Raw genomic sequence first — 18,278 nt, 5'->3', positions numbered from 1 at the left:
AAAAAAATTAATTTGCATTATCCTAAAAACTAACTGTTCCAGTAGTGCAGGGTGGTCAAACGTGTGGCCCGTGTGCTGGAAGTGGCCTTCCAGAGGGTCGGCTCTGGGTCCAGAGATGAGAATTAAAAACAATAAATCCAAATGGCTGGTAAGACATCAAATTACAATACTTGATGAATTTGAATAAAACCCTGAATAATATACTGTATATTTTGCTTTTCCATTAGTTAACTCAGAAATTCATCTGTTGCAGAACGTCGTTTCACCTTTCATCCGTGAAGTGAAGGTTGTATTTAACTAATGGATTTAAATTGATCCGTCTCTGCTGAATTCATGCGATGGAGTCTATTTAGCATTTTTCTCTTGCCTTTTTTAAGTTTTGTCCTGGGCTGGGGAGTCATTAGAAGACCCCCCACCTCCCCCCCCCCCCCACGCCCCGGGTTCGGCCCCTTTGGGGAGGTAAGCCTCACCCTGTTAACCACTTAAAAGGATCCACAGCAGATCATCATGCGGGGCTGTGAGAGAGGGGCTACAGATGGTGCGCACCATCCTCTTTCTGTGTGTTGCTGCCTTCTATTGAGATCTAATAAGGCCACCCCCACACCCCCCCCCCCCCCCCTCACCCTCTCACTCACACCACCCCTCAAACGGTAGACGTCACCTGGCTTTGTGGACCTGGAGGGATCCCATCCAGTGTGAGATGGAAGCATATTTTGGAAAACCAACAAAGGCATTAAAATGTAAACCCCCTGCAGCATGTCTGGCCCAGGACATGTTTGTCTTGGTGAAGAGAGCTGCTGTTGCTTTCCATCAAGGGAGGCAGCAGAAGAGGAAGGCCATGTGTGTCTTGTTAATATTTAAACCCCCAGTCTGCCCAGTTTCAGCAGTTGGGATGAGGCCACACACACACACACACACACACACACACACACACACACACACACACACACACACACACACACACACACACACACACACACACACACACACACAGACAAATTTGCCCAGCCTCTTTCCCACAATCCTTTTCTGCCTCCCCACATGGTCCGTTGCCAGCAGGTCATCAAGCTGCAGTGTGTCATCAGTTTTTTTTTTTTTTTTTTTTTGCACATCTCTTTCAGAATGTAGAAGGATTCAAATCAAACAAGTCAGGAATGGACATTTTTATTAAATTTGATTTATTTATCCTTTTATCCGTGTGATATTACAATGTCTGAAAAGAAATTCAAGTGAAAATACAGTTCAAGTATCACATCATTCAGTGTTTACAATACTACTACTACTAATACTACTGCTACAAAAAAATAATAATAATAATAATGATAATAGTCTGAGTAATTGCATGCATAAAATTCAATGATGAACTCACAAAGAAGGGTATTATTATTTTTATTTAAAAGGTGCTACGTTAGAAAGTGAAGGCAGCTGTTTCCGTCTGTTTACACACCAGCGTGGTGAAGTTTTTTTTATTAGAAATGTTAATTTACAGATTGATTCTCTCTATAAATTGTGGTAACATCAGGTAGTTTAACGTCAAAACGCCATTTTGACGTGTTTGAGTGAATCAAACTTTATTCAAACCAGATCTTTTCAGCTGATTTCAGCCTCATCATCAACATGTACGGTCTGCGGGTCAAAGAACTGATCTTCAGGAACAGAAAGTTTCCCCTGATTGATTATTCCATGCACAGGTCCTGAATGCCGATCGCTCAGACGATGGCTGTCAATCAAAGCCCAGAACACACTCCTCCTGCGTCTGATAGTTTATGCACTCCCAGCCACCGGAGCTTCACCACAGACCTCCTGATACATGACATTTGGGGAGATGATGCGGGCCTGAGTGCCTCCGATAGGTTAGTGGCTGCGGTGCGTGTCGAGCCTCCGGTGCTCATGTCAGATGGCAAAGTGTCCTGCGGTTTAGTTTTTAATTATGCCAGCGCATCGCAGAGTGCCCTCCTCACATCTGTCCGTCACATGGCTGGAAAAGAGCAGCAGAGGCCCGTCATTTGTATAATGCTATATTTATCCCACAACATGAGCGGGAAATCTGCTCCGTAATTACTAAATAAAAAGAGATAATCCCTCCAACGTAAGGTGTGGCTGAAATGATGTTAATCAGCGCATGGAGAGGCCACCAATAGACTTTCACTGGATTTGCTGGCAACCGTTTGTGTGTCAACGAGCAATTAATTAACCCTAATTGATAGTTTTTCATTATTTTAATGACAACAATATGCAGAGTGTCTGATGGTGTGTTTTAGCTCCACAGTGAATCAGACAGCTGCTATTATAGATAATATCTCCGAATTACATTACTGTTTTTCATCCCTGAACCTTTTTTTTTTTTTTTTTTTTTTTTGTAAAATACAAAACAGGCATTGCTTGTTTCTCTCCTTGATTAGTAATGAAGAAACAAGCTGTGTTAAAGCAAACCGGGAACTCAGTGAGGAGAATCCAGCAGTATCGAACAGTAATCACAACGTGTACAATGCTGGGAAAAGTTTTGTTTATAAAGATTTCAACCATCAAGTCGGTAGTGTGTATTATAAAAGTGCAGAAAGACATTCGACTGGCAAAAAACCTGCTTAAATCTGAAATATTCCTGGAGGTATATCTGAAATATATTGGTTATTTACCTTTGAATGAAAATGTCAGTGTGTTACAAGTTTGTGTCGTAATCACATCGGTGTTCTGCAGTTCCCCTCCGATCACTGCTGGTTGACTGTTCAGTAAATTCACTTTAAACTACTCATATGTTCCCGAGGTAATAAATTAATTTGTGTTTATTCTTTGCCCTTCCAAATAACAGTGTTCTTTCTCTAATACCCATGTAGATTTTCTTGTTTCCACCAGGTGTGTGTGTGTGTGTGAAGTTTCCTCCAGTTTTAGTAAATGTTTGTTTTCTCCGGTCGTCCGCAGGTTTGATTTGATGTTGACAGTTAGTTGCTCTCATCTGATTGGTTGATATGTTGACATGTCCAGTGGTTGTGAGCTTTGTGTGTGTGTGTGTGTGTGTGTGTGTGTGTGTGTGTGTGTGTGTGTGTGTGTGTGTGTGTGTGTGTGTGTGTGTGTGTGTGTGTGTGTGATATATCGTGCAGCGCCGCTCCTGGTTTCAGACTACGTTCGTCGCAGCACTTTCCCCTGAGCCGCGGCGTCCCCTCAGTCCAGTGAGCGAGGACTTGTTTGACGCCAGTATGTGTGGTGTCTTGACTGAGGCCTGACAAACGTCCCCGTCAGGTTTTTCTTCCTTGGCGGTGCACATGTGAGAGTCGGAGGGGGCCAGGCATCTTGTTCTTGAGCGGGATCACATTGTGGACAGCCTGCTGCTCAGGTGGCTGTCATAAACTCGGGTGGGGGGGGTGGGGGGGGGGGGGGGGGGGGTGGAGGCAGGGGGGTCGCGCCGGATCGGTCGTGTGTGTTTTTACACATTTTCTGCATGTTTTTGCGCCGCTGCTCGTCTTCCATTCAGACGGAGCTTGGAGCAGAGCCCAAGCCTCCCTCTTCTGTATCTCATTGGAGCTAATTAACTCCTTAGGACTTTATGATTGGGGGGATTGCTCGGGAGCACTGAACCCCATCCAATTAATTAAGAGCTAAACGGGCAGCGGCGCTCGCCCTAAAGACTCTCCTGTCAACAAGCTGATTTTCAGCTTTTCTTTATTTTGCACACGGGGGCCCCTGATGTTGGTTTACAAGCAGAATCCTTGTAATCAGTAGTCAGCGGTGCGATGGGGCTCCGGCGCAGCCTCACAACAGCCTGCACCACCGGAGGAGCCCCGGGTCGATTCCGTGTGGCTCAGTCACCTGTCACCAACGACTCCTGTCAGCCTCCTCCGTGGCGGCCTGACAGAGTCTCTGTGTGTGTGTGTGTGTGTGTGTCCTGGTGGACTCTGCTGACACTCCTTTGTTTTTTCTTCATCCAGGTCATCAAAGACCCTCCGCCGCCGCCTCCCCCTGCCCGCCCCCCTCCTCCGGTGAGTACGCCGTGCTGTCAGTCCTCCGGACGGTTCCTCTGCGTCCATGTTTACTAATCGCTCTTTGACATTTGTAGAATTCTTAAAGTTCAGATCAAAAGTCACACAGTGAAGGTTGACGAAAACAAAACCATCCAACACGAAGAACATCCAAAACCTGAACTTTTAACGCTTCAACAAAGACCCTCACCCGCCCCTTCATTAGCTACACCTTGCTAGTAGCAGGTTGGAGACTGAACATGGTTCTGTGAACACTCCTCAGAATTTCACACAGTAGCTGAAGATTATTGGTCTGAACATCCATGATGTGAAAGTCCTGTTCCTCCATCTCCCGGAGGAGCTCTGCTACACTGAGATCTGTGACGGCGGAGGTCCAGAGAACTCGTCGTCATGCTCCAGAAAGCAGTTGAGATGGCGTGATCTCTGAGCGGGAAGTCTCCATCAGAAGATGGTCCGCTGTGGTCAAGAAGGGATGGACATCCTCAGGTAGACTGTGGAGTTTCAACCTGCTCAGTCCATAATAATAAGAAGAAACTCTCCTCCAGAACATCACAGCAGCAGAATCGTTGATACCAAGCTGGATGGAACCAACCTCTCCAGGGGTTTACAACAAAGACTGAATGAGGCAGCAGAAATGGAGACTCCTCAGACCTCCTCTGGTCCAGTTCTGGTGGAGACTCCTCAGACCTCCTCTGGTCCAGTTCTGGTGGAGACTCCTCAGACCTCCTCTGGTCCAGTTCTGGTGGAGACTCCTCAGACCTCCTCTGGTCCAGTTCTGGTGGCCTTGAAGCTCCCAGAGACTCTTCTGCACACTGCAGGTTGGATCCAGGTTCTTTGAGGTCCTGTTGTCTTTCTCTCATCTCCAACCAGTCTGTCCATCCTCCTCTGACATCTTCTTGACTCAGAGAACTGCTGCTCACTGGAGATCTTCTGGTTCTCTGGAAACCCTGGAGATGGTTGGAGTGGAGATCCAGCAGATAAGCAGTTTGTCAAATACTCAGACTCAAAGTCACTTAAATCACCTTTCTTCATCATCCTCGTGCTCCGTTTGAGCTTCATCGTGTGATTGGATGAGCAGATATTTGTATTATTTGAGTATTTGAGTGGTGAGATTCACTCTCCAGCCACTCACTTAAGACCTGATTTAAATCCTTTGTTTCAGACGTGTATTTCATATATTCATACAGACCTGGATGATACACAGCTCAAATATCCGGAGAATAATTCATTTTATCATGACGCCTCCCCTGCTGTTGAAGTGAGACATTATTCTATACAAGACCCAAACTGACCCACGTTTACAGATCTTCATTAGCAGTGGACAAAGAGAACCCTTTCACATTCCCCTGTTTGATCCGGACCAGAGTCTCCTCAGGGAAATAACGTTTCATTTGGGCGACGTGAAATCTCCCAGGAACTCTGAACTGGAGCTAACAAGAGATCTCTGGTCCCCTTGAACTGCCGGGCCTCGGTTTGTTTACAAACGATCTTTCCCGCGGGCGGGGTGGGAGGACGAGACGTAGAGCTCAATGCATTCTGGGTAATAAACAAACAAAGCTAACCACTCGAATCAGAAGAAGCAGACGCAGAAAAAAAATGTTTTGAAAATATCTTGCGTTCAGACGTGGCGTCGAGTCATTGATATTTGGTCTGAAGACTATACGCAGCTGTTGTTTGTGGCTACCCATTAGCCACGAGCTAGCTAGCCTAGCTACCACGAGCTAAAGCAGCGGGACCTCCGCGTTCGGTCCGGACCAATCAATGAGTTCCTTCTTTCTTTACGCTCTGGTCAGTGTTTGTCTTTTTAGGGCGGTTGTCCCTCAATTGGAACGTTGCCCGTTTGATGTCATTCAATGTCTGTTTCGAGCGACAGCGCCCCCAAACCAGCAGCTGTTGTAATTACGTGACATTTTCCAGGTGGTTTAGTCCGCTCTCAAATGAATGTGAACGCCACCCGAACCAATAAAGGGGTGAAATTATTTTCCCCCTACTCCCAAGTGAACCGAGTCCGGGACTGTCCAAATGTGAAAAACCCCTACAGCTAAAAAAAAATAATGACAGTAATTCCCTTTTAGCAGGATATTCAGGTTAATAAATATTCGCTTTTTAATAATAATAATGTTTTTCCCATGTTGGCTGAACTGATGTGACGTCGTCTCCGTTTCTCTCCCCGTCCAGGAGCCCGAGGCCCAGCCCAAGAAGAAGTGGCCCACCGTGGACGCCTCGTACTACGGAGGACGAGGAGCCGGAGGAATCAAACGCATGGAGGTGAGAGCCCCCGAAGCGGGTCCTGAAGCGGGTCCTGTAGACAAAGTGAGGCAGCAAGGCGACATACATCTGACACGGGTCATCATGTCAGCGTGCATCATCAGAAAAGAGCTGCTGACGTCCAGTGTTTGTGAGAGTTTGAAGTTTGAGGAGGAGGAAACGGAGCCGGTGACTGATGCCTCTGACATGACAGCTCTTCCATCTCGTCCTTGGACACGGGGGTCTGATTGGATCAAGTCACGGCCTCCATGAAAGATTGAGTGCCGCTGCCAGCTCGACACGAGCACCTGACTCACAGAGCAAACTTATCACGCTCCCCCCCCCGCCGCTCATTCCCAGAGCTCCGACGCTTTGTTCTGCTCCTCCTCGGGGACTCCTGGTTTAAAGGCGCACCTCCTGCTGCTTCGCAGCCCGGAGGACGCTGGGAGCTTTGCCGGGATTTCCCAGCATCCTCAGCGAGGTCCTACCTCTTGTCCCATGCGTATTTGTGATATGTTCCTCACGTAGCGGGCTTGATTCACAGCGACAGACTTGTCTTTGCCTCTGAAGCCTCCGGATGAGGAATGAACATCAACCTTTCCTCTGCTGGCTCCGAACACAAGACGTTCACACCGAAGAAGGCACCTCCACCGCAACACAGCTGCCAATTCCTGCAGCCATTATTGAGCCGGTGGAGGTGACAACTTATCTTTAATTCATGGCAGGCCTCTCTTTTCTTGATGATGTGGCAGGCCAGGCATGTATCCCAGAGATGATTCTGAAAAGCTGTTCTGTATTGTCACGGCTTAACCTACAGCATGAAAACTGCGTCGCTAATTAATCACCTCTCCCCATTCATGTGACAGTGTTTTTTTTATCTCTCCTTCTTGCAACAGATGTGATGAATTCAATTAAAAACAGAACAGCTTAACTACCGCACAAGCTCTGCTGTTTCACATACACACACACACACACACACATTGTGCCATATGTTAGTGTGATGACAGAAGAACAAACTGGGACGCTGTGCAGGATGTTTAAGAGTTTGTGTTTCTCTTCATCATCCCATGAAGTAAGACATCCACTGATAGCACATGTACACCTTTTACTGCGGCCCTGGTATTCAACTTCCATAAGTGCAGCGATTTATAAACAGAAACATCTTCTGTCCCTCTGCTGACAGGAGGAGTCAGTGAGAGTTTCCTAACACCGTCCAGTCCCTCTATCGTCCAGTCTCTCTATCGTTCAGTCTCTCTATCGTTCAGTCCTTCTATCCCTCAGTCTCTCTATCGTTCAGTCTCTCTATCGTTCAGTCCTTCTATCCCTCAGTCTCTCTATCGTTCAGTCTGTCTATCGTCCAGTCCCTCTATCGTCCAGTCTCTCTGTCGTCCAGTCTCTCTATCGTCCAGTCTCTCTATCGTTCAGTCTCTCTCCCCACTTGAAGCTCACATAAAGATACACAATGTTTGAAGGATCATACATGTATTATGTGGTATTTGCCCTCCGGACTCTTAAACCTTTAGAACATTTAAAGGATCATATTATTCAGCTTTTCAACACTTTCAGGGTCTCGTTAGTCCAGAAATGTTGTATCCAAAGTTTATTGCCTCAAATCCAGCTTCTCCTTGATTCTCCCCCATTTGAATATTGGATCATAGGAGCTGCATTCAGAATCTGCTGTGTCTTGTGTGAGCTGGACTGGCTCCGCCCACACATGCCCATCTTGGGAAGAGGAGGAAGTACTTCCTCTCGTGGTGCCATGTGCCGGAGCAGAGCTGCCTAATTGTGGGAGGAGTCAAAGGGAGGAGCCTACCTTGATTGGGATTGGCTAAACCCCCGATGACACTATATAGGGTTTGATTTCTGATTGGCTGGTTGGAGCAACACACTTTTTAAAAACTGAGACAAGCCAGGGAGAGAGAGGACAGACTGTCTTCACTTCTGGGGCGTCAGTCCAGGTATGGAGATGATTATTACTGTTGGAACACCACTAGAAAGTGAATTCTGCATAACATGACTCCTTTAACAAAACCAGTATTTTATGAGTTGAGAAGAAATCCATGTGTTGTTTCACACTCTTCAGAAAGCTGTCTGACTGTGACATAATAGTTCAAAGTATCTCAATGTGTTTAAATCCTCAAGCTCTCTCACAATCACTGAGAATACATCCACCTCCGGCCTTCTGCGGCAGCCCAGTTTATTTCTGCCGTTTCAAATTTGAACCAGATTTCAAAGCTGTCATCAGTGTCGCTCTGGATCTGATGGATCTGCTCAACCTGTGATGTCCTTCAGGTGCGATGGGGAGAGAAAGGCTCCACTGAGGAAGGCGCTCGTCTGGAGATGGCCAAGAACGCCATCGTGTCCATACCCGAGGACGTAGAGGAGCCCATGATCCAACGGCCCAGAGCGAAGACCCCCGCGGCCGCCCACAACTCCCAGAACAAGTGGTACACTCCCATCAAGGTGAGCCCCGCGTGACGGTCACCGTGGTGACGTCGTCACAGGATTTATCTGAATTATACAGTCGTGGTAAACATCAGAGTTACTTATGAATATGACACTTCTGCTTCTGCACACTGGATTTGATCAGATTAAAAACTGCTCCGAGGGACCGTTTTCTCATTTTTCAACACATAATGAATCTTATAACACATGAAATGACGTACTGTAATAAAACAAATGTTTAAATATATTTACAGAAAGAAATTTGTACCATTTGGTTGATTTTTAAGCTTCTAATTGACAATTATTTATATTTATTCTAACATGATACAATTAGCAATAGAATCTTGCAAAAAAACATATTATTAGTTTTTTTAATACTCCAATAAGAAATTATTCTTTTCTTTAATTCTAAAAGGTTTTTTTTAAATGTAAAAAAAACATATTGTTCATTGTTGTTTTCATCCGAATCAACACCTTAAAACGTTCAGTCACTTTTTAGACAATCATCCAGTTATTAATCTTCTGATTTGAAGGTGGTGAATGAAGCTTCAAAGCTCTCGGTCATGAAGTCGTGTTGTGTGTTGCTCCTCAGGGACGTCTGGACGCTCTGTGGGCTCTGTTTCGGCGGCAGTACGACCGGGTGTCTCTCATGCGTCCGACTTCAGAGGACAAGGTGAGTGAACCGTAGAGCGGAGACCTTGTTTTCACCACGAGGGGATGGGAACCGAATTCGGTACTACCGAGTACCGATTCACGTAAAATCAAACGCTATCATATTTCGGTACCTAAATGCATCGTTGTGACTGAGTGAGGGGAAGAGTTGGTGATTTTCCGAGCCGGTCTTGAACACAGCATTGGCACACGAGCGTATCAACGTCCCTAACTCCGGGTTCAGACAAAGAAGCAAGCATGGCGGAGAGAAAACGCTCCAGAGGCTCCGCTTTTCATAACGTGATGCAGATTACACTCGCTGCAATATTTGTGATGTGAAGTGCCCAGGCCAGCGTCAGGATACTTCTAATCTGAGGCAGCACAAGATTCTTATTCAGGCTGAAGAGTGCACAATTTGACATTCCTCAGATCTACCGTCACAGATCTACCGATCTACCATCACAATGTTTCCAGAGGGGGAAGGAACGGAATAGGAGTTACAAAATTTGTGAAACCGCTGAAATGTTACAATACAAACCGTTGAATGTTGTTTTGATATATTTATTTATATATTTACATTCACATGTTGAGAAATGAATATGTTAAATAAAAAAAATATATATTATTGAAAAAATATTTATGACCACATAAACGCACAAAAGTACCGAAAATTGGTATCCTGTATCGACGTATCGATTCCAGGGTATCGGTACCGTATCGGTTCAAATCCCTATTCACCACTTTACACCACCTAAAACTCATCTGGAGCCACAAAAACATATTTAATCTTTAAAATGAGGAAGGCACAGCTCAGAAGGTCTATTGAAACTGCAGCTCAGATTTAATCTGCTTTAGTGGTTTTAATTGGTCTCGTGGTTTCATTTTACATTAGGTTGTGGAGCCACATGTGGCTGCAGAGCTTCAGGTTGCAGACCTCTGGTGTGAACTTTACTCTGTTAAGTGGGCTATCCCAAAAAAATAAACAAATACATAAACAAATGTTTCCAGTTTTAGTGGAGAAAGAAGGTTTCCTGGATTTTTCCAAAAGGAAGATTGATAATTATTTCATGTACTCATGATATCGGTGGAGTTGGTCCATCATCACGCGCCCGTGCACAAGCATTGTGATTACACCGCAGTTAATATTTACCTCTGAACATTTCTTAGATTTCTGCTTGTTACGCTCTGTAGTTTGTGTGACTTTACACAGATTATAATCTCCGGTAATCCGTGCAGTTGTTATGGTCGTGTTTGTTTTGCATGCAGAAATGACTTCTGTCCTCTTGTAATCGGAAGTTCTCTGATGTTTAACGTAATTATTTTTACGTTATTAGTATTTTTGTTTCATGCAGTTTGAGGCCACTATAGAGTGAAAATAGCTTGTACAGTTCTGTTCTGTAGGTGTAAAGTTCATTTTGATTATTTTGTTGGGAAAAGCATTTTGAGTTGTGGCGGTTTATAGATTAATAATCTGTTATTTAAGATGAGTTTGACAGTTTTTGCAATAGAAACAAACAGGACTTCTTTTCCTCCTGTTTTCCTGAAGTGACACCCAGTTCTTGTCACACCGAGGCAAAAAAATTTTTTTTTATTTGAAAACACGACTGTTCCTCCAGCCAAGACAGACGATCGACCGCCAATCAAAAGTCCTGGACATGATGGGAACCGACGGGAAAAGCTGGTTTCCTCCTTCTGACTGGTGTCAAGATGAAATATTGTTTACAGAGATCTGTGTGGCAACAGTACACGAGAATTTAAAAAAAATATTGTGTAAGGAAAGATAAGATATTGAATATTGAAGTCAAAGCTGGGAAGAAGTATTTACAGCAAGGAGTACAGAGGCAGGTGCAAATTATTGTCCGGCTCGTTTTGCCGTGTTGAAACACGTCTGGTGACTCACAGCGTGTTTGGAGTTAAAGTCATCACACACTCCACAGCGTGATCTCAGTCACCTAAAAATACCCACGAATGTCATGTTATATTTCAGTACTTCCTGAAAATATTCACATGACTTCGCTAAAATATCTATTGTCTCACTTTTACAATTTAGTTCAGGACAGAATCTCCTGGCGGGTCCGTTGAGCTGGAGGGACGGAGCGGTTTTCATTTCAAAACGTCCAGTAATTCAGACCTCAGAGGGTCACACATGTTCTTCTACGTCGTCTCGTGTCTCCTCCGTCGTCAGACTCGCACACACTCACGCCGACCTGGTGGGCGGGACTTCATCGCAACAGGTCTCTGCTGATTGGTCAGAAATGTGGCGTCACAGTTCACCGTGTCTTTTGTTTAGTGTGTGTGTGTGTGTGTGTTGCTCTCATCTTAGACTTTTTGTGTAGTGTTCCAGCACTGCTCCTCCAGCTCTTCTTCCTACTGTTCCTCCTCTAGCTGCTCCTCCTCCAGCTCCTCCTCCAACCCTTCCTCTTCTAGCTCTTCCTCCAGCTGCTCCTCCTCTCGCTGCTGCTTCTCCAGCTCTTCTTCCTACTGTTCCTCCAAGAGCTGCTTCTCTAGCTGCTGCCCCTCCTCCAGCTCTTCCTCCAGCTGCTCCTCCACCAGCTCTTCCTCTAGCTGCTCCTCCATTGAAACACATTCACGACCAAGTGTTTGTTGGCAGGTTCAGTGTGAATGGCAGACCACATGGACTGAGGAGGGAGGAGGGTGGAGGGGGAGGATGGGGGAGGATGGGGGAGGAGGAGGAGCATGTCTTTGATGGCGGACAGGAAACCTCCCGGGTCATGAATGTTTCAGCGGCTCCATCCGCAGGGTCACCAGGACTCGTACAGGTGGAAGGAAGCAGGTTGTCACAGACATCTGTTAAAACAGGGAACCTGGTGTCTGTGCCTCCCTCCCTCCCTCCCTCCCTCCTCCCCTCCTCACCCTTCCTCCTCCTCGCTCCCTGCTCCTCATCCCCCCCCCCCCCCCCGCCTGCAGCCTGACCGCTGGATTGTCAGCAGATGCAGAAGAGAGACAGAAAATGAAAGTGAAACAGTTTTTTTTTTTTTTTTTTTTTTTGTGGTCTCACATTTAGTGCCTGAGGGCCTCCGACACCAAAGGTAGAGCGGGGGTGGACACAGCTGCAGTGCCGAACTCGCCCCAGGCACAAATAAAGAGATCTAATGTGGTTTGACTGTGTTGTCGGTGAGACGAGGGAGCAGGGGAGGCACTTCAGAGCCAACTTAGCATCGCAACATCTGCCGCCAAGTTCTGCAGGATCATCTGGGGACAGCAGGTAGAGGAGGTGGCAGGAGAGGCAGGAACAGGCAGGAACAGGCAGGAACAGGCAGGAACAGGGCCTGGCCTCACTCTGATACTCACTGCGGCTCTTTGTGGAGAGGTGCAGCGTGTTTACACTCCCCCTGTCTCACCCTGTTGCACCTCACACTCTTCTAAACTTAAACTTCTACGATATCCAAACCGTGCCTGCGTGCGTGCGGATTAAATTGTGGATTAAAAGTGTAAGTGAGCGGATTGACGCCTTGACGGTTGAGTAGAGGACACGGAGAAGCAGTGCCTCAATTCCAGAACATTTCAGTGATAAATTAATTTTACTTATATGGAACTTTTCAACTGCGTGAGCCGTCCCAGAGCGCTTTACATGGTTAGTCACATTCACACATCAATGGGGGCTGCTGCCGTGACGGGGGCCGTCAATCCATTGGGAACAATTTGGGCCTCAGTGTCTTGCTCAAGGACACATATGGACAGGTGGAGGTGGGAATCGAACGCTTGCAGCGTTGTCGTGTAAACGGGGCGGCGGTGTCTTGATAGGAAGTCAGAATATGATCACTGTGTGGAAACAAATGGGATCCTAAAGAAACGAATTCTTTTGTCTGCAGCTTATTGTGTGATTTCATCCCGATGTGAAGTATGATTTGAGGTTCACTGCCTCCGCTGACAATAATGAGCTCGTTTTTAAAGTGTTGAATACCACAGTGAAGTATTGAAATATTTTTCATATCTATCTACTTATATATATTTAGACCCGAGTGTCTTCTCAAACTTCAACCGTTCACACAGATGTTATCACTGCTGTCAGAAATACAACAAGCACCACAAATACAATAAATGTCACAAATACAACAAGCACCACAAATACTACAAGCGCCGCAAATACACCTAGGGCCACAAATACAACAAGCACCACAAATACAATAACCGCCACAAATACAACATCCACAAATACAACAAGTGCCACAAATACAACATTCACAAATACAACACGTACCACAAATACAACATCCACAAATACAACAAGTACCACAAATACAACATCCACAAATACAACATCCACAAATACAACAAGTGCCACAAATACAACATTCACAAATACAACACGTACCACAAATACAACATCCACAAATACAACAAGTACCACAAATACAACATCCACAAATACAACATCCACAAATACAACAAGTGCCACAAATACAACATCCACAAATACAACAAGTGCCACAAATACAACAAGTACCACAAATACAACAAGTACCACAAATACAACATTCACAAATACAACAAGTACCACAAATACAACATCCACAAATACAACATCCACAAATACAACAAGTACCACAAATACAACAACCACAAATACAACAAATGCCACAAATACAACAACATCCACAAATACAACATCCACAAATACAACAAGTGCCACAAATACAACATCCACAAATACAACATCCACAAATACAACAAGTGCCACAAATACAACATCCACAAATACAACAAGTACCACAAATACAACATCCACAAATACAACATCCACAAATACAACAAGTACCACAAATACAACAACCACAAATACAACAACATCCACAAATACAACAACATCCACAAATACAACAACCGCCACAAATACAACCTCTACAAATACAACAACTGTCACAAACTCAAGTACCACAAATACAACATCCACAAATACAAGCTTCACAAACCTATTAGACTTTTCTATTTTTTTTCTTAACTGAAGCACCAACACAGTTCCTGTTGTTGCATCGCACCGAATTTGTGTGTCTGCTGAAACGAGTGATGCTGGTTTGGGGAATCTCGTTTTACCAGCAGCATATTTGTTCCTGGCGGATTATCCTGTGACTTTGTCCCGGAGCAGCAGAAGCTCTCCGTCTCCTCTGTCACAGGTCTCCTCCGCTTTTCCTTTTTCCTCCTGCTCATGTGGAACAGATGGTTCTGTTGTTACTGGAGTTTTATAAATGAATTACATTTAAAATGAACAAATACATAAAAAAAATAGATTATTAACAATAATAATAATAATAAATGTCCTTGTTGGTGTTTGAAGGTATGTAGAGTTCGTCCCTGATCTGGTGAAAGCAGCTGGATGGACGCTGGCGTTTCACCAGGAGGACGCGGGATAAAGCTCATACACTACACCACCACCACTGAATCACATTTCCATGTTGGTCTGGAGCCAGAGCAGAGGACCAGCAGTAAACTGACTGACATACTGGTTGCACTGGTACTTCAGTATGTACTGGGCAAGCTGGTCAGATGGAAAGGGTCCAGCAGAGGGAAGCCAGCCTATCTGGAGTCTGGACAGGCTGGTTCAGATATACAGGGAGATACACAATGACCCATTTAGATAACACAACGAGTGGGAAAATGAAAAAAAAAAAAAAATAGATAAATAAAAGAAAACAAGCTGTGAAGAACACATCCAAGGAGACTGTAAAACTGGATGATCGTCAAAAAATATCCCACAATAATTTATTCAGCGCACTGTTTGATCAGGCGTGAACATAAAGAATGTGTGCCATGTTTTCTCCTCCCAAGCTCACGATAAGATGACCAAACATTTGCTCTTGTTGGAAACATGCACGCATCCTCTCGCGTTGTTCTTTTCCCCGACACGAGCGCACGGCGGGCACGGTGGGTCTGGAGTCGGGACGCGAGGCTGAGCGGCGAGGGTTTAAAGTGAACAAGTGGTTTCCACCGTGACACGACGTCCTCCTCCCGCCGAACGCAGACAAACATGTTCGTCTCGGCACAGCAACTAACGCGACACTTCATTTCGCAGGAGATCACTTTGATGGGAAGTAAACAACCTGGTAAATGACATTAAGCTGAAACACCCTCAGATCACAGAGCATGGGATTTCCTCATTAGCACCATCACTGGAGAATAATGAAGCCGCGTGCGAGGGGACACACACTTCACCTGGGTGTGTGTGTGTGTGTGTGTGTGTGTGTGTGTGTGTGTGTGTGTGTGTGTGTGTGTGTGTGTGTGTGTGTGTGTGTGTGTGTGTGTGTATTGTTAGCACCTTCTTAGTACCACCAGTACTAAATACATCGGACTTTCTCCCATCTCCCCCTTCTCCCCATAACTCACCCCTTCTCCCTCTTCTTCCCATACTTCCCCTCTTCTCTGCCTTCTCAAACTCCCCTTTTCTCCCCCTTCTTCCCCCATTCTCCCTCTTCTCCTTCCTCCCCCCCCCCCTCTTCTCTGTCAGCCTCCTCGATTTCCACCAGCCTCCCTCAGCCTCCCCACTTCCTTCCCCGGCCTCCCCATCTCTTCTCCATCCTCCCGCCACTTTCCCCCTTCTCCTTCAGCCTCCCCTGTTCTCCCCCTTCCTCCCCCCCTTCCTCCCCCCTCCTCCGTCTGCACCTCCGACAGGAGAAGTGACAGCTTTAACTCTGGAGCTGATTTGCAGGCCGGCGCTCTCTTAACCAGATTAGCTCTTTTTACATTAACCGAGGAAAAGTAGGGCAGATGTCTGTATGACTGGTTGTAAATTTGATAATGACCCCCATGTTAATCCCCCCCCCCCCCAAATCATCATCCATTTCCGCGACCCGGCTGGTAACAGGATTACCAATGAGAGGACCCCCCCCCCCATGTGTCCCCCTGTCTGAATGTTGGACCAATAAAAACAAAGCTAATGGTCTCTGCTGGTAACTGAGAAAACTGACAAGCAGCATGGTGTGGGAAAAAAGCTTTTTGTTTTAAAATAAACAGATTTTTTTATTAGACTAATATTTTAATAATAATGATGATGATGATGATGATGATGACGATGATGATTTATTATTATGGGTTTGGTTTTGTATTTTAACCTGCTCTCTCTCTCAGACTTATTTCATAGGTAAAAACTAAGGATAACAACATATTTGTAGCCGTAATAATTCTAAATCTCCTGCTGTTGTTTGTCCGTTATTCTGCCGTCTCCAAACATGGAAAGAGCAGAAAACAAGCTGTTTGATATTTTTAATATCCTTCCAGATTTGATAAAATTAAATGGGAGTGAAGATTGTGACTCTCGTCTGATAAGATCTGTATAAGCTCTTGTTTTCCTTTAGTTGTCATTGTGAAAGCTTTCCTAATAATTAGATATTGTGTTTTGGTCTTTATGGGTTTTTTCTTGTTTTTTTGCTCTGGGTGATTGTGCTGTGTGTTGTTGCTCTGGATGTTGGTGTGTTGGTGTGTGTGTGTGTGTGTGTGTGTGTGTGTGTGTGTGTGTGTGTGTGTGTGGGGGGGGGGGGGGTGATAGACTCTGTCGGGGTGGCCGGGGCTGGTACCTGCACCCTCTCCCACCATGCCTCCCCTCTCCCCGGCTGATCCGATGTGAACTGATGCCCTGCCGGTGCCTCTTCCCCGGTGCCCCTCAGACGGGCTGGGGCCGCGGCGGAGTGGCCGGGTCTTTTTCTTCATCACCTATTAAAATCAAAGCCTGTCGTTTGGCGAGGACCGCTGGGATCTTGGCTTTAATTAAATTACATTATTGTTAATGTCAGCTTTGCCGAGGCCGACTCTGTCGCGTGCACTTTGCCCTCCTCCTCCTCCTCCTCCTCCTCCTCCTCCTCCTCCTCCTCCTCCTCCTGACAGACATAAAGAGGAGATTGGAGGAGGGGTGCGAGGGCGCGCACACTCGGTAATGTATTCTGATGTTCTCCTCTTCCTATCGATTTGAATTTTTAAAAAGATGGAAACGGGGAGTCATGTTATGCAGGGAATATGTTCACAGTGAATATTCAATTAGCCCGATCATATTTTGTATACATAAATGTACCGCCGTGGCGGTTCTGGCTAATGTGTAGTGAAAGGCTCTGTCATGAAGCTCCATGTCGTACGATTCGCTCTAAAATATTTGCGTTTGATAGCAGACGTAGAATATGAATAAACATGTAAACATGTGCCTCTCAGCCTCCATCAGCCTGAACACAGATCTACACCCCCCCCTCTTCTATCCACTCGTTCAAACTCAAAACACATTTAAATGTTAAACTCATTGTGTAATAAATATTCAACAGAATCAGTGATTCTGCAGTAACTTTGAGTTTCCGCGAGCCTGTATTTAAAGGACCCCGGACAGAGAGGGTTTACACCGTCTCTGGCGTTTGATGGACTTTGGTAAAGATCCCGGAGCTTCTTCTCTCATTTGTTAATAGTAATATATGCTAAGTGCTTGTCTCTTTTATTTACCCGTGTCAGAGCGTGACAGAGGAGTCCAGTACGAGCCGATCTCAGTAACAGTAACTTCGTACCGATGACTGATGCGGCTGAATATGGGCTGATTAGCTCGCTCCGGGTCTACTTTATCCAGCTTCTAGTGACCATTTTAGCGAATTAGCATCATCCCTCTCACCAGTTGTGAAAGGGTCACTACTCATTTAATTACCGGCGCCGCCTCGTTAACTCCTTCACTGCTGGGCCGATGCCGTTTTCTAACATGGGCTTGCTCATACTAATGAGCTCCCTCATTGTAAACCGTGGCTTCAACAGCTGTCTGAAGACGAGTTTCGTCTACCGGGCTTCACAAAAGCTGGGATTTTCTCTCGTAAACTTGGTTTATTTTGAGTCTTTCGTTTGTGGACTTTTCCGTGGTTGGTCCTCAGACGTGGACTTCGGGGAGGTTTTGTTAATTCATTCATTTAGGTGAACGCGGCGCAGTCGGGACCATCACATGTGGGAAACGGTGTGGGTGAGACTTGTTTCCCGTACGTGTTGCGA

The 18,278-nt window shown here is 45.6% G+C and overlaps 1 protein-coding gene across 1 annotated transcript in view; it reads left to right on the top strand.

Moving 5' to 3' along the window:
• antxr2a (ANTXR cell adhesion molecule 2a) overlaps window positions 1–18,278 on the top strand; it is a 73,849-nt gene that overhangs the window by 30,150 nt on the left and 25,421 nt on the right. Inside the window, exons 13-16 of the mRNA XM_080466591.1 lie at window positions 3,924–3,974; window positions 6,153–6,242; window positions 8,514–8,684; window positions 9,259–9,339. Coding sequence (XP_080322717.1) covers window positions 3,924–3,974; window positions 6,153–6,242; window positions 8,514–8,684; window positions 9,259–9,339 — 393 coding nt within the window. The remainder of the gene's footprint in view (window positions 1–3,923; window positions 3,975–6,152; window positions 6,243–8,513; window positions 8,685–9,258; window positions 9,340–18,278) is intronic.

This window comes from Lipophrys pholis (assembly GCF_963383615.2).
Source record: "Lipophrys pholis genome assembly, chromosome: 7".
Classification (NCBI taxonomy): domain Eukaryota; kingdom Metazoa; phylum Chordata; class Actinopteri; order Blenniiformes; family Blenniidae; genus Lipophrys; species Lipophrys pholis.
Note: the sequence above shows the minus strand (reverse complement) of the source record. Positions and strands in the feature narration are given on the sequence as shown.